The sequence below is a fragment of the Esox lucius genome, chromosome 13, assembly GCF_011004845.1.
Source record: "Esox lucius isolate fEsoLuc1 chromosome 13, fEsoLuc1.pri, whole genome shotgun sequence".
Lineage (NCBI taxonomy): Eukaryota > Metazoa > Chordata > Actinopteri > Esociformes > Esocidae > Esox > Esox lucius.
In genome coordinates, this window is record NC_047581.1 from 26634102 (window position 1) to 26653994 (window position 19893).

At 41.4% G+C, this 19893-nt stretch overlaps 2 protein-coding genes across 2 annotated transcripts; both read right to left on the reverse strand.

Moving 5' to 3' along the window:
* Nucleotides 1–3919: 3919 nt before the first annotated feature.
* On the reverse strand, nt 3920–5297 carry si:dkey-98f17.3 (uncharacterized protein LOC793143 homolog). The gene has a single exon (XM_010876735.3). The coding sequence runs from the start codon at nt 4710–4712 to the stop codon at nt 4050–4052; it is 663 nt and encodes a 220-aa protein (XP_010875037.1). The 5' UTR covers nt 4713–5297; the 3' UTR covers nt 3920–4049.
* Nucleotides 5298–7510: 2213 nt separating this feature from the next.
* lztr1 (leucine-zipper-like transcription regulator 1) lies at nt 7511–17482 on the reverse strand. The gene is made up of 20 exons (XM_010876736.5): nt 16842–17482; nt 16658–16720; nt 16497–16553; nt 16316–16395; nt 16113–16221; nt 15905–15988; nt 15742–15799; nt 15051–15190; nt 14656–14857; nt 13513–13557; nt 13162–13272; nt 12872–12964; nt 12546–12641; nt 11878–12076; nt 11620–11789; nt 11246–11529; nt 10896–11045; nt 10413–10518; nt 9896–9976; nt 7511–9392 (listed from the first exon to the last, which is right to left on the reverse strand). The coding sequence occupies exons 1-20, from the start codon at nt 17129–17131 to the stop codon at nt 9276–9278; spliced, it is 2535 nt and encodes an 844-aa protein (XP_010875038.1). The 5' UTR covers nt 17132–17482; the 3' UTR covers nt 7511–9275.
* Nucleotides 17483–19893: the final 2411 nt, after the last annotated feature.

Sequence of the window (19893 nt, forward strand, 5' to 3'; positions counted from 1 at the left end):
CCTCCCTCCCTCCTTCACTCCAACACCCACCCCCCACCTCCTTTAACACACACGCACATAAACACATACTGTCCCCCTCCTGGTCAGATCATTTCAGATGCCAAAAGCCCCGTAATGATTCATATCCATTATAAGGGTTTTGACGTTTGTATTGTCATGCACATTTATAAATGATTTATCCAGCTGCTAAAATTAATAATTATTGATATAACAAACTAGTGAAGGAGTTATTTCATGAGGTTATTAACAAATATATTAGCGGTCAACGTATTTATAAATATATTTTTATAGTAACTACATTGATGATTTTATGGATCGGATAGTAGCAATAAAGAATTGTGTTAATGAATACTACTTACACTGAAATGTATGAGTAAAGTAGATACAAATCATTAACTAATTATTACTAAAGTCTTTCGTGCAGCCTCATCTAAACCCAAGACTATGTCTGTGGGAAATTTATAAAGGTCAATTTACTGCCCAAAGGCTGCCCATTCTGTAAGTAGCCAATGCAGTAGGCAATGCCATTACCTAATGCTCGAGAAAAGCCAATACACGTAGCTCATCAACAGTAAAATAATAACGAAAAAACACAGAATGGTAAAAGGACCAAATAAAAATGTATTATTGAAAATGTTCTGACACAGCATTCATATGTCTGTAATAATCCTTTTTTCAACAATCAACACAGTCCATTAAATGTTGTCCCAGTTTTCTTCTGAAGGCCCATAAGACCTTATTTATTTACTGAATTGATTGGAAATGGCACAATTTTTGTTTGCTATGCTTAAGTGCTTCGGCCAGCTCCGATTGAGGTCACTGGTGCCTCACCTACCACAAGGAGTCGCCAGAGCATGATGAGAGAAGGTAACCCTGTCTGTAGATGCAGCAATGACAGCTGCAGAACGAGAGTGACTAGTGTAACCGATTGGAAATAGCTATCCAGCTAGCGGTGCACGATCATCGCATTTCAGACCCTCAAATCAAGGGGTGATGGAATGGTTTTTCACTGGTGATATGTTCAGCGGACCATTGTTTCGCTCGTTTGTGTCTTCCCTAATTTGAAAAAGTCCCCTTCAAGTTTTCTCCTGTCTCTATATATATATCCTTTTAAGTATGTGTGTGTTTGTACACCCAAAAACACTACTTATATTATAGACCATTTTGCTGTCATAATAAATGTACCTCTTTTCTTTAAAGTTAGTTCCCAAAAATAATTTCATTTAGTTGATTTTTGCATTGCAAATATGTGAGATAAATAAAGAATAAAACAATTTACAGACTATTAATTGGCAGTAATGGATGTCCATATAAACTTTTATAAATTTGAACAGCAGCGGCTTATATTTTGAGTAATAGCAAAGCTTGTACGCAAAACCCGGGACCTCCTCCTGTTTCTCTACTCTCAACATTTTTGTGCCAGACAGGTCAGAAGATTTAACTTGTTTGTAGCTCAAAACCTAAAGCGTAATAGGTTTTAATGGCCTGTGTTTTGTGTGGTTAGCGACCAAATAATGTTAACATTATTTGAAATGTATAAAGGTCATGTTCAGTTGGAGAAGATAATATTAACATTATATGATCGCTAATAATAATGATACTTTAGTTACAGTAAATGGACATTAATAGCTACCTGAATTTGCCCAAGCAAGAGAGGATGACTGGATTTAGCAACTGTAACTCCCTGTCGGGTTCACTAACTAGCTACGCATCTCACGTGAAGCCTGACTCTGGCCAATGAGGTTTGAGTCTGACAAAAAAATGAACAACCACCGGTGTTGGGCGCGTGACTGCAGTTAATGATATCAACCCTGCAAGCGACCCAGGTTGTGCACTTGTCCACGCAAATTAAATCAAGGGTCCGTGGGAGCTGCTTTTGTAAATTGGATCGGCGTTTAGATGGCAATTTTTCGGCTTTTGATGGGGATTTCCCTGAGGGAAAGTGGATTAGGGGATGTCTACTTGTAAAAATGGGGTCCAGACCATGTTTATTTTAACTCCTCGACAGGAAGTCAGGAAACACAAACAGACTTCACATCGCCATCGTCTGGGGAGAGAGCAATATATTTACAGCTGAACCAAGACGTTTTGCCTTGTGCGGATGGGGACAATTACTCCACATTGAGATGCCCTGCCGCTCTGCATCACAAGTCAATAAATGGAGCAATAAACAGTGTTATGGTTGCCTTGAAGTCGTCTTCTCCAACTGAACATGTAATAAGCTCCAAACCCTGTTAAGGACCCCACATTGTCATCCAAACACAGGCCTCATACGGCTGAGAGGATATCTCCATGCTGTCTGACCACTGCATCACACCATCTCTGTGTCCCCTGATGCTGGCCCAACCAGGAGTGTAAGGCAAGAGAGCCAGGTGAAAGAGAAAAATTAGGGGGGGGGCAGTCACTTTGGGGAGAGACAAGACAGCTTCTCCCCAAGGGCATTGATGTCACAATACGACATCAATGTAATTGTAATTACAGTAATTATTTTGTAATTACAGTAATTTTCCAATCTTCTGAGATGCCCTGTGACAGCCTGTCATGTACCATGCTCCTAAAACCCAGATTTAAGGACTGCGCCACATGGGTGACCCATTTATGTGCTATGATCTCTAAATGTTAATGTTGGATGCTTTATACGAAGGCTTAAACAATCTCTGGCCAATACTAGACTGTAAATGCCAAACATCTGATTTCACTAATATTGACAGAGTGACTCACTTATTGTATTCTTACTGGTGATAATTGGGATAGTTAGGCTGTTCCTTTCTTATATTTACAGCATGTTACGGTCTTTTCTTAAAACAACGGTACTTCTTGTACAATATACAGCAGTATTGTTCAGCCAAAATTTACATTAAGGACTTAGCCCACCTCATGTGGCCAAGTCCCTCCCTGAAAAAGAAACACAACTCAGAAGAGCTGTGGCTTTGGAATCCATCTTTTTATTCCATCTCTAAATAGCAATGCAGTGAAAGACCCTGAAGGAAAGCGTCTGCATCTGTTTAAATGAATCTATTAAGGGACAGTTCTACATTGTACAATCTAATATTAGACTGTCCCTCATCCTCAAAATATTTTATAACCGCAAAGTATCGTTATCGGCAGAGAATGTGGAGTTCTCTTTTTTATTGGACAATTAGATCATTTAATACTTGGTCATGTAAAAACGAAGCGGGTTGACAAGTCAAGCTGTTATTTCAAACATTTCTTAAACTAAAGAGCAAATACAGTACAAACAATCTAGAAGAAAATTTCATATTTGACTGCACTAGGGTCTTTAAACAAAAATTAACAGGTAGCTAGCAGTGGCTGAGGTAGTTGGAATTGGAGTATAATGGCTGTTAAAAGAAAACTCATCCATGGATTATAGGATCTCCTAGCCCAGAGACTTTCAAAGTTAACATATAAAATTACATTCTAAAAAACGAGATGTAAAAACCTGTATATTTTCAAATTACCCTGAGCTCCAGTACTAAAACCACGATATGGTATTCAATACAAAACAAATGGTTCCCCTTTATCATTAAATATTGATCAAGTGGCCAACAATCCCTTTTAAAGATCGGCAGTGATTGGAGAAATGCACTACTCAAATAATACCTTCCTTTTTGTTGTTGATACATTATATCCTTCTACATGCAATACATAATTGAAAGGAACTGTATTATCTTCAACCGTAGAAAAACCTTCACAAGGAGACAATCCAGCTTGAGATATGCTAGGAGACCAGACTGTCAGGAACCAGGTAGGCTCTCCAATTACAAAAGCTCTTTCAGTTAATAAATGAGAGTCTTCAAACAGGTTATCCTTAAAAAAGGTTTTCATTGCACTTTTTCACCAGAAATACAGCACTTTGTCCATGTTCAACAATATCAAAATATACAAATATGGCTTTGAAACATATCATAAATGATTTTGCATATCTGAAAATAGACCCAAGCGGTTGCAATCTGAATTAAACTTAAAACAATTATAGATTCTCTCACAATTATCATTCAAATAGGGCATTTAAAGATACTACCATGCATCAAGTGGGGGGAAAAAAACTATAAAACCTCTGTCTTTAAATAGTGCTGTCTTGGCTTCTCCTGGGGGATGTTTGGGAGGCTTGCCACTGCCTGCTGCCTATCATGGTCCGCCATGCACACAGCCACAAAGAAAAGAGACCCTCCAATGACCAGGAAGAGACCTGAGAACCAGCCGGAGAACATAGCTTCACCAAACTCCCAGCGTGGAACCACATCCGGAAGGTTCTCGTCCCAGAACTCCACCACTGTCGTGTAGGCCACCAGGGAAACGGGGGCCAGGGTGGTGAGCCCCGACACCCACGACAGCACCCCACTGACAATTAGGAGGCCCCTCTTCATCCTCTGCCACATCCCAGGGCCCAGTTCCACCCCCTCCAGGCCGGGGAAGGCCACCACCACGGCTAGGGCCCCAGTTCCCACGGACACCAGCATGAGGACCCGGGAAACCAGCAGGTCCACTGGCAGGGCCATGAGGGACTCAAAAGCTTTACACTGTATCCCCACCTCCTCCGTGAAGATGCAGGTGTGCCACAGTCCTGAGTACCAGTTCTCCACCTCGTTAAGGTCAGAGTTCAAGGTCTTCCACAGGGGGATGAAGGTGGTGACCAGAGTAGTGACCAGTCCCCCGACCGTCACGAAGACGGCTGTCCTCTCCATAATTTTTGAGGTCAAGAGCACCATGATCTCACAGTAGTCGTTTCTTCGTCCACTCTCTCTGCCCTTCTTTCTCTCCTGTCTCCCTGTCCAGGCCCAAGAACAGCCAGAGAGCAACTGGGAAACCCGCCCCCCTCTCTTGTGATTGCACTGGGACCGACCCAACTAGCCCGCCTCATCCTGAGTCTTAATAAAATGCACCTGATAGACACTAGATAATCCCAGGGCCTGCAGCATTACAACAGACATACTGTTTTGTCCGAGTGATGAATATCGTTGTAGGGAACAATGAGTACTGTTTTTAGATGAAACCAGATATGTCCAGTGGGATCCTGGGACTGAGCATGTGTGCATAAGAAGCCCCAAATGAAAGAAACATGAGCAAGTTGGGCACAGAAGAACAAACAAAAGGAGGTATGGCCAAAAACTCCCCCAAGGGTGTCCAGAGTGGCTAAATACTATGGAGTCTTTCAGTGACCACTGCTGTCCTGTGCAAGTACTAAACAAATGCAACCATACGCTGATTTACTGACAAGAACTTACGAGACTTGTTTTCTCTCCCTCTACAAATTATTTTGATTTGCCTCAAGCGTCAAGACTATGATAGAATAGCACCTGGTATTCAAAACAAAACGGATAACAAAAAGAGCTGCCCGCTTAGTGAGGGCCTAACTGAAGTTTTAGAGGTTTGGGTTTTTAACTGGCAGCAAGCGGACTGAGTGATTTGAAACATAAAACATTCAAAAGTTTAATCCAGTAAGCCTGTCTAAAATGTTTATGTTTTTGTGTACAACATCATTGTAAAATAATCCTCTGGCAAATAACAAGGCGTCTCAGGAGAAATAGATTATTCTATGTGTCTCACTGGGCCGATGTGTTAGAAATGTGCCAGTCTCTGTTCCCTGTCTGCACTTGGCATGGAACATGAAATCCTATATGACCACTCAGTCCACAACACTTTCATTCATCAACTTGAATAAACCAAGTCAAAATAAACGTGGTTCGGTCACTCCCTCCAGGATTGCACAATGCTGGCCAAATAAAATTCCAGAATTTAATTGGAATTAAAGAGCAATTACCAACTTAATTCAGAATTGACCACTATCATAAGCACCAGTATACAGACAAATTTAAATATATTCAATCATAAATCATTCGTGTCATAGAGCTGAAAAAAGAAAAACCTATAAAGAAATGACCTAAGAAATAGAGGGATTTTTGACCTCCCTATTGAAAGGTGCATTGTGCAAGCTTATCGTCCACATATCAGTGGAACCAGAAACTGCTGAAAGATACTGCTAATTTGTTGAGACATAGTTCAAGGATTAACCTACATCGACTTGGAGCTCTCCTTCAGATTTAAAATCCATGGTCATCTGCTGGTGCAGCAGCGGACATGAAAACCATTTCGGTGAAGTGATACCGATTAAAAATTATGTGTTGAGTTTCACAAAGTGAAATACTTTCAGGTTTCTGATGCTAACTTGCTACAGCTCAGTGGCAGAAGGCAGTGTCAGTTGCACTCCGTCCCTTATCCCTTACACGGTGTGTCTGAGAGAATGAGATCCATTGTGCGAGAATGAAGTTAGTCAGTCTTTTTCTATGATTAAGTTTCAAGTCAGGCAAGGGTGTCCTTTCAGGTAAACCTATGATATGGTAAAGTGACATCTATCCCATAACAAAAAAGTTGGAAGATCATTTACTGCATTTCTACAAAACGTTTATTAAACGTTATTTGAAGAAAAGCAAATAATTAGCAAAATTTAATTCCATTATTATTTGTAATGCTCTGTCCCTATAAAAACAAAAAATGTGGTAAAACCATAGTTAAGAACCAAACCAGGCTTCGTAGTATCTAACTTGTGACCTTAACTTGTCAAGTTCACCTACAAAATCCAAGTAAATCCCAGGACGACAACAGAAAAAAAATAATTTGACCAGGAAATTCCATGGTCACAGTGGCACTATGACCGGATTCATATGAATGACAAACAAAGGCTGAAACGAACAATTCTGCTCTTATTCTGTTTGTAAAATTTGCATCTGCATTGCTTTTTATGTAAAAGGTTTAGAAGTAGTACTTGTATGTTAAGTTTTATGGTTTGTTTCCATTTTCAGTCATTATATGTGTTTGAACATTTAGAGTTTTGTTGAATTCAGACATTAGAGTGACCTCTCACAGGTCCTCCACATGAGAATCCAAGGACAAGACTGTACTTCCATGGGTGTGGTAACGAAGCAATCTTTATTTGAATGTAATCAATATATACTAGATGAAGAGAGAGTACAGGAAGTGAGACAGTCCACTTGAAGACACAACACTATTCTTTTCATGCTCTACTCGAGTCTGCATATTGCCTCTGCCACAATCAATAAAAAGATGCGAAGGGGCAATACGATCAGAGTGCACAAAACAACAGATTGGGCTTTCTTGGTTCCTGTACTTTCTCCGACATGTGCGTCACCATATTCCCCACAGCATGGGGGCACTCGTCCTGTCTAAGGTCACAGTCAGACTGGGACACGAAAAACCAGACGGGCGTTTTCTGGATAAAGAGGCGTCTCTGCTGTCAGCCCACATACGGCACCCATTTAGAAAGCATGGATATGGATCAAATCAGAACCATGTATTAAGATGACTACATCAAATCAATGTCCCAGTTTGTCTGTGGCCTAATGGTTTCACTCAAATGGCATTCTAGCCACACTCTTAGATGGAGAAAGTGTCATATTCTTTAGTTGGTTAAGGTAATACAGTGGTATTTGAAGCAGGGCATCGTTTATATTGGTGATAAGGTGCAATGTAAGTGTACATGGATGAGTGATGAACTTCACATTGGTCATTTATTAAGTACACAGAGCCAAAATGAGCCAACATTTGCTTCAGTTTCATGTCATCATCACTAAACACAAAACAGAGGATTTGAGCAGGCTCATATTTCTACAGACTGTATAGAAGCTGATTTATCAGTGAAACAAAGCTTGCGTGTTTGCGAATGTCAAATATTCACTCAACTCAAAAATACTGGTTATACAAAATATGGTTCTCCGAAGCTCAGATTAACACCACTGAAGTGCTCATCATGTGGTGTAAAAAAAAATGTGTTTTTCTTAATAGATCAGTAAAGAGATAAATACTTTGGTGATACATTTTACATGACATTTGCTTTAGCTGCTATGAAAAGCAATCCTCTCAGAATGACCACATTCTATGACAGTGCATTCAATTCTTCAAATGTATACATGAACATCCTGTCAGACATATGTAGGTTGTATATGCAGTGGTTTTGTCAAGTTCTCAGACCCTTTCACTTTCTCCCCATTTCTGTGGTGTTACAGACTGAATGAATAAATGGTGATCCATCTGCACACAATAACCCAGTGACAAAGCAAAAAACAAAAATAGTTTTATTTTTTGTGCAAATTCATTGGAAATACAAACTCAAATATCTCATGTACAAAAGTATTCAAACACTTTATTTAGTAGAGTTCCTCTGTCCTGCAGAGATGACAAACCTGCCAAAAAGACAACTATCTTAGCAGCATTTAATCAATCCAGCCCGTATGGTAAATTGAAGCGTCTCCTGAGTAGAAGGCTCCCTGGAGTTTGCCAAACAGCATTTAAAGGACTCTTAGACCAGATAATCTTTTTCATCGTTTAATTGCATGTGGTGGGTGACAAGTCTGTGAATATCCTTTAGTGGCACAGCAAAGCCCGGACTTGAATCCCATTTAGCATCTGTGGAGAGATCTGTGTCTCAGTTCACCAACACTCCCCATCCAATCTGACAGAGCCTAAGAGGATATGCAAAGAAGAATGGGAAAAACTGCCCAAAGAGATTTGCCAACACTTCTAATGAATAAAGTGGCTGAAAATTTAAGTGCATGAGATATTTCAGTGTTGTTTTTTTTTCTTCAGTAAAGAGGCACAAATTAAAAATACATCGCTTTTGTCATTATGGGATGTTGTGTGTACATGGATGGCAAAATAATTATTTAATCAATTATACTTTCAGTTCATAACTAAAGAAAATGTGGAGAAAGTAAATGGCTCTGAATAATTTTCTAAGCCACTATATGTCAAATAAACACAGAAATGCAATGGAACATTCAACATTGACCAGGTTGTTTTTTCTATTCTTTGAACATGATAAACTGAATACATGAGGAACTAATTTGATAAAAGAATACTTATAAAACATGCTAACTGAAATCAATTGAACAAGGATGAGGGGAGGTTCTTTCATGCTAGCACAATTGTTGATATTCAGTCATCTCAAGCCTGCCTGGCCCAGAAATACATACTCAGATGACCTTCCATTTTTCTTTCATCTACATCCAAACATGAATAAATAAAAGGGCTAAACCGAGGCAACCCCAGCATAGATATAAAGGGACATTTGGAATAAGGTTGAAGAGACGACACGTACGGTCCAGAGTAACTCATAAGGCAGTAGCAGAGAGAGAAACAAAGAGGACAAGATACTTTTGTCCTCTTCCATTTTTCCGTCCACCAGCCTCCATTGGTGCATGGGAATGACTACAGGGACATGGAGCAGACAAAGAGACATTAGGGTGACCAGTCTGGACCTAGATGTCAGAGCCCATCTCTGCACACTGCTTGTCTGATATGTGTGAGGCCAGGGACTCGATGATGTCCAGCAGCAGCAGCTGGCTCAGCGACCTCAAGTTGGGGAGCTTAGACACCTTTGGGGAGGGGGTGGGAGGGGAAAAAAAGAAGCAACAAATGAAAACAAACGTTCAGGATCATCAAACCGAGCCTCTCACAGAGGAAGTAAGCCATAGTTAAGCCAAAAGGTGAGGGGGGAAAAAAACAGCAGCCAATCAAAATTAAGGAGAATAGCAAAACTGGAAAGCCCATGTAAGGGATTCGTGAGACAAAATGGAATAGGCATGTGGACCATTTCACACAGGCAGGCAGTTTGACATCAAAGAGTAGCGTAGTATTTCACTTTGTTTATTAACACAAGAGATGCTCCCACACGGCCCTGTAGGAGAGCCACTATCAGTGAAGGAGAAGTTGCACTGCAAGCTTGGCTCTTAACCGTCTCTTCTTTAACCCCTGAGGGGATTATTGGGGTTTCTCCATTAAGGATAAGGGACGGACAGGTTTCCACATGGGGCCAAGCTTAGCTGTTTAGTGGGGCGCAACAACTGCCCAGGACTCCAGACACCAGTAGCCCACCCACCTTGATAAACTGGTGGACGATGATGTGCAGACAATGCTTCTTCATGTCCCAGGCCTGGGTCTTGTCAGCTGCCTCCAGGATCTGAGAGGATTAAACAAGGCAACAGCAAACCTAAGGCATTTGGTGTCTGCGATATCGCATTCAACTAACTCAGAGGTTCCCAAACTTCTTTGGCCGACAACCCCATTTCGATATCTAAAAATTCTCACTACCCCAATCATGGCTATGAGAGTCAATTTTAAAACATTCTCTGCCGACCCCATTTTCATATCAGCTGACCCCACATGGGGCCGCAACCCCTAGTTTGGGAACCTCTGACCTAACCAATTGTACTGGCGTACAATATATCCCTGTGCGGGACAACGATTGGGAGACCGATCCATAGCCCCTAAGCTCTATTTTATTTTTAAGGTACAATGAGGGACACAGAACTGACCAAGGACACGTGCTGTACACGTTCAAATCCACAGTATAAGCAGGAAGATTTGAGCAGGGTTTAAGGGTGGGAGCAGAGTACCTGGAGGACGTTTTCCACCGTCACATTCATCTCCAGGTTCTGCTTGCAGTAGGCCTGCAGTCTGTTGTTGGAGAAACCATAGTAATATGGTGCCGCAAACAGGTAGCTGTTATCAGCAGTCAAGGGCTTCTATTCATTCTTTCATTGATTGCATACAAATATTACAGTATTGACAAGTTATATTCAAGTTTCACCCAGAGAAAACTATAAACAGTGTCCCATTGTATTGGACACCCTAATAAACGGATGATGTAGTAGATGCTAGCTAGCCATTCTATTATGACATGATTATAAATGGATGATGTGGAAGATGCAAGCTATTGCATTGGAAATTATTATTAATGGATGATATGGAAAATGCTAGCCATTGTAATGGACATGATTATAAACGGATGATGTGGACCATTCATGCTTGTATTGGATATGATTATAAACAGATGATGTGGAAAATGCTAGCCACATAGTGGTTCATTGGGAGGATACAGAGAGTCTTCTGGAGGCATGTTGACATCCCCGTAGTAGATGTAGCGGAGCATGGACTCAAAGGCCTGCTTGCTGGGCACCATCTCACCAATGGAGATGTTAACCTGGCCGTCCTCGGGCATAAACGAACGGAACATCGCCTCAAAGTAGCTGTCCAGACAAAAGCACAAGACACATCAAACAAAAGAACAGAAGAGCCCTGTATCCATGTCTGCAAGCATTAAGACACGCAGTGAGAGAAAGTCACTCAACCTAGTGTATCATCAATAACACTTCTGGAGAGTCCAATATGGGATTCAAGTGGACACGGGTCACACTGGACTCTCACAGTCCAACTACGTTATCAGTACCTGGAGCGGGCAGCCAGTATGGCTTTATGGGCAGGCCGCGGATGTCCATCCAACAGCAGTATGATGTCACAGAAGTCCAGGCCCCCTCCTTCCAAGTAGGCTTTCATGTCCTGCACCAGGGAGGTACCGATGTCCACGGGCTGGTCCAAGTACACCCTGGGGGGAGGCTGCTGCTTGCGCCGGACTATCTCCACAATCAGAGGGGTGGAGAGGTGCTCAAACTCCTTGGTCATGATCACCTGGTTAAAGTGCGTCTCCTTCACCACAAAGTTAAGGCAGTGCTCCTGCAGTGGACAGAGGAACAGGTGGTATGAGCGGTGGATCACTGACCCGGGATTAGCAGATCCCTCTTCCTGCCCGTTCAGCCAACGTACCTTGAGCTGGTCCAACTGCAGCTTGTTGGCTTGTTCACACACGCTGAGGACGTTCTGAAGGTCCACCGACGCCTCAATGTACTGCACACACAGCTGCTCCAAACGGGCCAGCTTAAAGCTCAGCGCCAGCTTGTAAACGTCCATGATCAGCAGAACGTCCTGGACGTGACCTGAAGAGGTTAAAGTTTAGATCATTCGCAGATACTCTCATGCAAAGCGATTCTGAAATAATTGCATTGAACTTAGCTCAAGTCTGACCTCTGCGTGGGTACTGGATCTTGTCTGTGTAGAGGAACTGCATCAGCACCTCAAAGGGCTGGGCCTCAGCCTCCCTAATGTGCACCTCTAGCATGGCCTGGTTGCCTGATGCCCTGGTGCCCGCTGGGATATCTCGAGGAACTCCAGTCCCCGCCGCCTCCTCGCCCCCCTCTTCACCATTCTCCTGTTGCTTAATCTTCTGCACACAGAAAAAGTATTTTTCCCCCAGAGGCCTCGGGTGGTGAATATCCAACATTGAACTTGCTGAAACACCTGAAAATAATTATATTTACCAAATATTTCACTGTTCTAACTGAAAGAAAATACATGTATATTAAAATCAAAATCACTTCATAATCATTTGAATTTAACCTTTTGTCCCCAGCAGAAGAGTTATTTCATCCTTTAAGTCTATGGTGTATTTACAGTGGAATTCTGACCACTACATGTTCCTTAAAAATATCTGTATTAAATCCTTTGCTCAAGTTCTTTTCCCATTCAACTTGCCATAGCAAAACTCAGAGTCTGATCAACTTTATTCACATTTCAGTACATTTACACATAGCCAGAATTTGACATGGCAAGTGGCATAACATGTCTGACATATTATTTAATTATACATGGAGGACTGAGGGACAATGAACATGGGCCAACCTGTCTCCACTGACCTGTCTCAGTCTATCCCGAGCCTGCAGGATCTTCTTTCTCAGCCACTGGCATCTTGCAGTTACTATTGCAATGTGGCCCAGAACCTTCTCCTCCCTCTGCACACACAAGGAGGAGGGTGACAGAGTACATGGGAACAAAAAGGTAAGAAGATCACTTAAAATGCACGGAAGCCTTCCTTCGTCCTCTGTGAGGCAGGGTCATGTTCATTAGGGCAGGCAACAGGCAAATGTTTGGCAAAGTAAAACAAATCTTCCTGTTTCAGTGCATTGTATTCCTTTCGGTGCCTAATAAATACTACGAAATGGCAACAACCCTAGGGACCCACCTCCCCCAAGATGAACTCCACGTTGCAGAACTGCTGGTTCTCAAACAGCTTGCCGTAGTCCTCGTGAAGCGTACACTTCGGGTAGCAAGAAAACTGAGAACAAAAAAGAATGGTTATTAGGTGCAGCAAGTGATTAAAGACTCCCACAACTGAAAAGTCCTTCCGCAGCACATTTCATTTTCTATCATCAATAAGGGGACTGTAACGGTCACGCTGCGCAGCACAGTGACATGTAGGAGAGCTAATTGTAGTTAATCTGCAAATGCATTTGAACTCCCACAGACGCCCACCTGGAACCTGTACATCTCCCCACTGCGCACGTTATTGTCCACTGTTCCCCCAAAGATGTACATGGCATCCTGGATCACAGCGGCTGCATGGAACAGTCTTCCACTGGGCATCTAGAGAGAGACATTTAGAGAGAGTATTATGTTGCTCCCTAATCTTGCATAATCAACCTTTAGCTTGAGCTATACAAGCAGGCTATAAAACCATTTATGTTAAGAACACTCATTGGCTGTTGTTGTTTTTCTTTTTTGTTTAAACTCTGAAGGTAGAAGAATGATTATAGAAGGGTCAGAAAGAATGACAAAGGATAGAGGCATTTCACAATTATCTCCATTTGATAAAAGTTTTTTTACCAGGATTGAACCTTGAGATGAGGTCATCTCGTTTCCAAGGGGATCCTAAAAGAGGTAGAGAGCAGTGATATTTCACAATGTAAACATACACAACAACACAAATGTTATGCTTCCTATGCAATAAGTTTAAGGAAACTGAAGTATCATTGATCATGTCCACAAATCTGATACATTTACACAAGTGATTTATCAAGACAAAGTAGTATGTCCAGTGTGCGTCTTAAGGAATCACTCTGGGAGCAGTACAAAGGTGCATGCGTGCATTGCAGCTCAGGTATTGGCGGCCCGGTCAACCCTGACACATAGATACCTCTTTGACATCACATGAAATCACTTACAAACACAACAGTGTAACAGACACGGCAGACAAGCCACATACCTCCAACTGGTGTTGGGGTGTAGAGAACACATTCCAACCCCTAACCCCACTACTACTGGAGGTTTGTTTGTTTGAGCCATATGGTGAAGAATTCACCTACAGTAAGGGAAAATAAATTTGATCCCCTGCTGATTTTGTACGTTTGCCCACTGACAAAGGAATGATCAGTCTATAATTTTAATGGTAGGTTTATTTGAACAGTGAGAGACAGAATAACAACAAATAAATCCAGATAAACGCATGTCAAAAAGCCTTGAAACCTTAATGACTTGGAGAAGATCTGCAAAGAGAAGTGGGACAAAATCCCTCCTGAGATGTGTGCCAGATGTGGCCAACTAAAAGAAACATCTGACCTCTGTGATTGCCGACAAGGGTTTTGCCACCAAGTACTAAGTCATGTTTTGCAGAGGGGTTGAATTCTTATTTCACTCATTAAAATGCAAATCAATTCATCCAGTTTTTGACATGCGTTTTTCTGGATTTATTTGTTGTTATTCTGGCTCTCACTGTTCAAATAAACCTACCATTAAAATCATAGACTGATCATTTCTTTGTCAGTGGGCAAACGTACAAAATCAGCAGGGGATCAAATAATTTCCCCCTCACTGTAGACCCTATCAGACGGCAAGTTGGAATCACAAACAAATTCTGTCCACCAATACAATTCCGTACAAGTAGGAACTAGGGGTGGATTTGGAATTGGCCTAGAGGCTAATCAGAACAAACTAGCGGTCCAACAGAGTGACCGCCTCCTGGGCTTGTACCTCACTGTCCAGGCTGGGCTGGATCACCTCCCAGGTCTGGGAGTCCACGTCGTAGCAGTGCAGCTCGTTAGGCAGCGTGTTGTCAGCTGCACCTCCAAATACATACAGGTGCCGGTCAAAGGCCACCATGGTGTGGCCATAGCGCCTCTGGGGTGGAGGCGGGGAGCCCCGGAGCAGGTGTTCGGTTGGGATGCGCGTCCACCTGGGCGGAGCGGAACCATTACCTATACAGGATCTGTCATCTAAACCATCAGCCCATCACAGCATCAGTAAATGTGGGGACCAAGAAGACCGCTTCTAGGTCTTCTTGGTCAAACATGGTACAGAACCCAATAACAAACTTCTGCATGCCCTGGCCCGCTTCTGCCTGCTCTGGAATGCACTGGCTTACTCACATGTGGCCCTTGAACTCAAACTGGAAGAGGTTGTTGGTGATCTTGGCTCCACTCTGGCCGGAGAACACAAACATCTTGTCCCTGCAGACAGCTACAGGGAAGTTACAGCAGGAGGGAGGGATCTCACCGCTCTGTTCAATCTGAGATACATAACAAGGACAAAAATGACATGGGCACTTCCAGTTACATCTGTATTCTTTCTGCTGCATATGAACAGCCACTTCCCCGATGCTGTGGCCCTTTGTAACTGGCAATCTAACCCACAGAGACCTGCGGGACACTGCTAGCCACACCGGGGCCACTCCTAACTGTTTACTGCTAATTCAGCATCCAAAACTCTGTCCATACCCCGACATCTAGATACATACATATACTGTCTGGATGAAATGGGATATCTAGAATGTGCTCTTCAACTGTAAATTACTGTATAGAATACACGCTCATATCACTTCCACCCATCTCAACACATAAACACTGTATGTAAATGTAGTTTGACTTAAGCAGATAGCAACAGAATACACTATCTGTTGTCTACCACTAGCAGAACCATGAACTACAATTCCAGGTATGTAAAAATATCCTTGGTAAATAGGTTCTGATTTTGATGGATGTGCAGTGTGCACAATGTGTAACTGTTAGCATTTAATAAATGTTGAATGTGTCTCATCTCCGAGAGGTGCAGCGTTCTAACCTCCTCCCAACAGGCATGCTCTCGGTCCAGCAGACTGATGGTCCACATGTCATTCAACCTGCAGGTTGTGAATCATCATCATGTGATCAGTTCCCCATCGACACACAATGCCGGACAGTGTCAACATACCTAATATGACAGGCCAAGATGTCAAAACACCAACCTGGCATTTCCATCATAACCAGCAAATATCCATAACTTGTCGCTGTAGACTGTCGCACCATGAGCTGACCTGGCCACCGGCAAACTGAAATATAAAGGAAAACATGATGATACTGACACTTCAAGCAGTGCGCCGGACCAGTTGTCGCAATGGGGATGTCTTTTCACAGTACATCACTTGATTACAGCTTCCATATGTCACACATCACCTGCCCTCCACCTTCCACTCTGTCCACTGGCCGGTTGCAAACTTGTACTCAAAAAGGTCATTTTTGTTTTTCAGATTGGAGTTTGAGTAGATGTCTCCAGTGTAGCCCCCTGAGAGGTTGAAATACAAGGTTAAGGCTTCTATGGATATCACCTAGTTTATATTACCGCAGACTAAAAAGGCAGCGATGAAAAGAAAACTTACCAAACACGAACATACTGCTACCATACACCACGGCAGAGTGGTGATATCTGGGTGCAGGCGGAGTGCCGGTGGTGAAGGCCCTGGAACACATACACTATATCAATTCTTAATTCAATTTCAGCATGATGCCAATAGCTTGTATATTTTAGGATCAATAATGGATTTTTAAGGTAATTCTTACCTACACCACGAGCAGTCTTTCACATCAAAGCGCAACAAGTCATTCAGCATGTTTTTCCTGTGGAAATATTTATACGGGTCTTTAGGTGACTGGAGATTCTCAGATGACCCTAACATCGCAATGCAAACATGACAGCGGGACACCAACGAGACTTTGCTTACCCATTATCGCCCCCAAATACATATATGGCATCCCTGTATGCCACAACAGTGTGTTTGCTGCGTCTGCAGGACAATAATTGTACAGAAAACTATTACAATTATATCACACCGGCAATCGATAGGAATCACGTGAGAACCACTAGTAACAAAGAAATGTCATGAAATGAATCAGTTGTCAGTTCACCTGGCACCGACAAACTCATCGCACGGTGGGAGTCTTCTCCAACGATGGACGGTCTCGAATGGGCCAAAATTAAGTGTTAAATATTCCACACTGTCCGAGCAGCTATGGTCGAAATCAACACTAGGTGCGACTTTTGTGGATTTACAAGACATCGTTACATGACCATCACATCCAACCAATCTCTTCTTAGCTGTCCATAGCAGAATCGTGCCCTCTAGGTCAAAAGCCACCCACCCAGGAATTATGCCGATAGAATTGCTAGGGGAATTTGCAGATACACTGCTTGTCATTCAGTTAGCTGTGTTTTCCTTTCATTGTAAAAAAAAATATAAAAAAATAACGTTCTCTCACTGGCGAAAGGCTGGATATTTGGATATTTCATCCAGCTCGATCCAGCTACTAATGCTGTAATAGTAAGCTTGAAGCTAACAACATATTAGTGCTGGCTAGCCAGTTAACGTTAACCAGCTAGTTACAATTAAAGCGGAAAGAGAAAAAATGTCATTGTGTTTCTTTTCCTAAAAATACTAAAACGAATCTTACCAAATAATAATAATAAATTACTAGCTAACACAATCGTAAACGTAGTAGTAGCAAAACAAAAAGAATCATCATCACAAATCGCCCACGCCCCAGAAATTGTTACTGGATACTGTAGTTTATACAATAGAGCTTCCGGTTAGTTCCCAATCCACCTAGAAACACATTTGAACAACACTTCCCATGAGTCAGAAACAGAGTAATCTAATTGGAGTTTAATGTAGACGTTGTTAGCCAATCACAGTACAAAGTGTGTCGCTTTTTGTTTTTTCATTCTCATGGGTTCTGCCTAAAAACACCATATGAAAAACACCGCATTTTGCCCGGCGCATACTGGGCGTGGTTTATACTGGGTACTGTGCACATACGGGCGTGCGCGTTGCTTGATGCACGCCGGTGTAAATGTTTTACCTAGTAATGGCCATTCGAGGCTTCATTAGCGTTATTCTAGCAGCAGGATATCATTCTGGCAGCACTCAGATGTTCTTTATCACAATAAAAGCCATCATTGAAATGTATAAAGCAATATAGTTAACAATCTAGTCTGTGAAAAAGAACAGACAAGAATAACATTGGAACGGACATTAAACATAAAATTTACAGAATAGGTTATGCAGATGACGCTTCTTTCAACCACAAAACAAGGGCTCCAACAGCAGCTACATCTGCTAGAACAATATAGCCAGAATTGGGTCAGAAAACTGAATAATTGTATTCCCAAAAAATCCCAAATTCCAGGAAAATATACACCTCTCAGACCAGCACTGCTTCCCAAAAATAAATTAAATACATACTCAGTGACCACACCTTAGCAATTGAAAAAGTTCCTGGTTACCAAAATAATCCAGAGTATGTGGCCACTGTAGGACAGGTGAAATGTGACAAATAACTTCATAAGAGAGAAATATTTTGTAAAATTCTGTAATTTAATACCACATTTTAAAGAATTGGACAACATAACTAAATTAAAACTAATTCTTGGAGAGGGATCTACAGCAAATATTTCAGCCAGATTTGTGCACATTTGCCACACCCTGAGGAACAGTGAGTAATCCTAAACACACAAATATTCATACTCATACAACATTAGATAAACAACCACACACACACACACATAATAATACTCATACAACATACACTTAGATACACAATCACACACACACACATAACTATATTCTTAATTGTATTTATTTATTTTAAACATGATTGTAATGATAATTGTATTAATCTTTTTCTTTTTACATTGTAAAATGCTTTGGCAACACTTGAAAATTGCAACATTCATGCCAACAAATCCCATTGAATTGATAATAGAAGGGTAGATAGATGTCATAAAACCCCTTTACATCAGAATAGAAAAATGCTGCCATCTTACCTAGGACCTGTTCTAAACAAGCTACAATAGAAATAAATGGTAGAAGTGGCATGTTAAGTTCTTATAACAGTTACATTTCCATAATATTATCTAAATAATCACTGACATGCATAGTTTCATAATATTAACAAACAAATCCATTTGAAAAAGCACAGAGCAAATGTAAATTTCTGTATTTCCAAAGATAACATTTAACTGTGATTTAACATTATACATGTATATATTGTATATACCTAGAAATATTAAAACTTCATTTTCTTCTAGAAATTAATATTGTGGTAATAGAACGCTAAATGTAGATTAATTTGGTACGATAACAGTAGAATACAGGAAGGTTACGTAGCTGAATAGCTATGGTTAGGCCGGGTTAGCTGTCTTGTGAAATGATCGAAAACACGGCATATATGTTATCATACTTTTCTGCACCTATGCACGATGTGTGAAAAATGCATGTCATTTTTTCCCCACCTCCGTATCATTTGTCCTTTTTCTGGAACAAATTACTGCAGCACAAATTACCACCATGACAAGTGCCGCTGTAAGTGGTTTGCCTGTTTCAAACTGGTCCCAGGTAAGACGGCGGACCTATTAGGACGTGAGATAGAACTGTATGTCACATCTAAGCTTTATATTTATGATTGAAGATACAAAATGGTTTGTGAATCAGTCAGGCGGACGGTTGCAGTTGTTTTAATGGCGTTTTAATGCCTTTTTAATGGGTGTTTGCCATACGATAACATCATGCACATTTTGTTACCAAGTTTGACTTTGCGGGACAAAACCGTATTTGAACCATGGGATTGAATGCATTCGCCTCCCCTTAGAGGGCAATAAGAAAAATGGGTGTGCATAACACTCAGACAAAACACGCATTCACAGACACGTAATCTTTGAATTGTACATTTTAATTAAGAATTTTGTGTTTATTTAAAAAATAAAAGAAAATTCAAATTTTCTAAGATTGGCCAGGCCGTTTGTTAATGGATAGATTTAATCTGAGCATTCAGAATTTCCATTTTATTGTCATAAATTGTCCCTCATGTATATTCAGATTGTAAAGCAAAGGTTGCATTTCCCAAGAATATATCAGGTGCATTATATTTTGCATATCACATTGGCAAATAAGGCAATACTGCA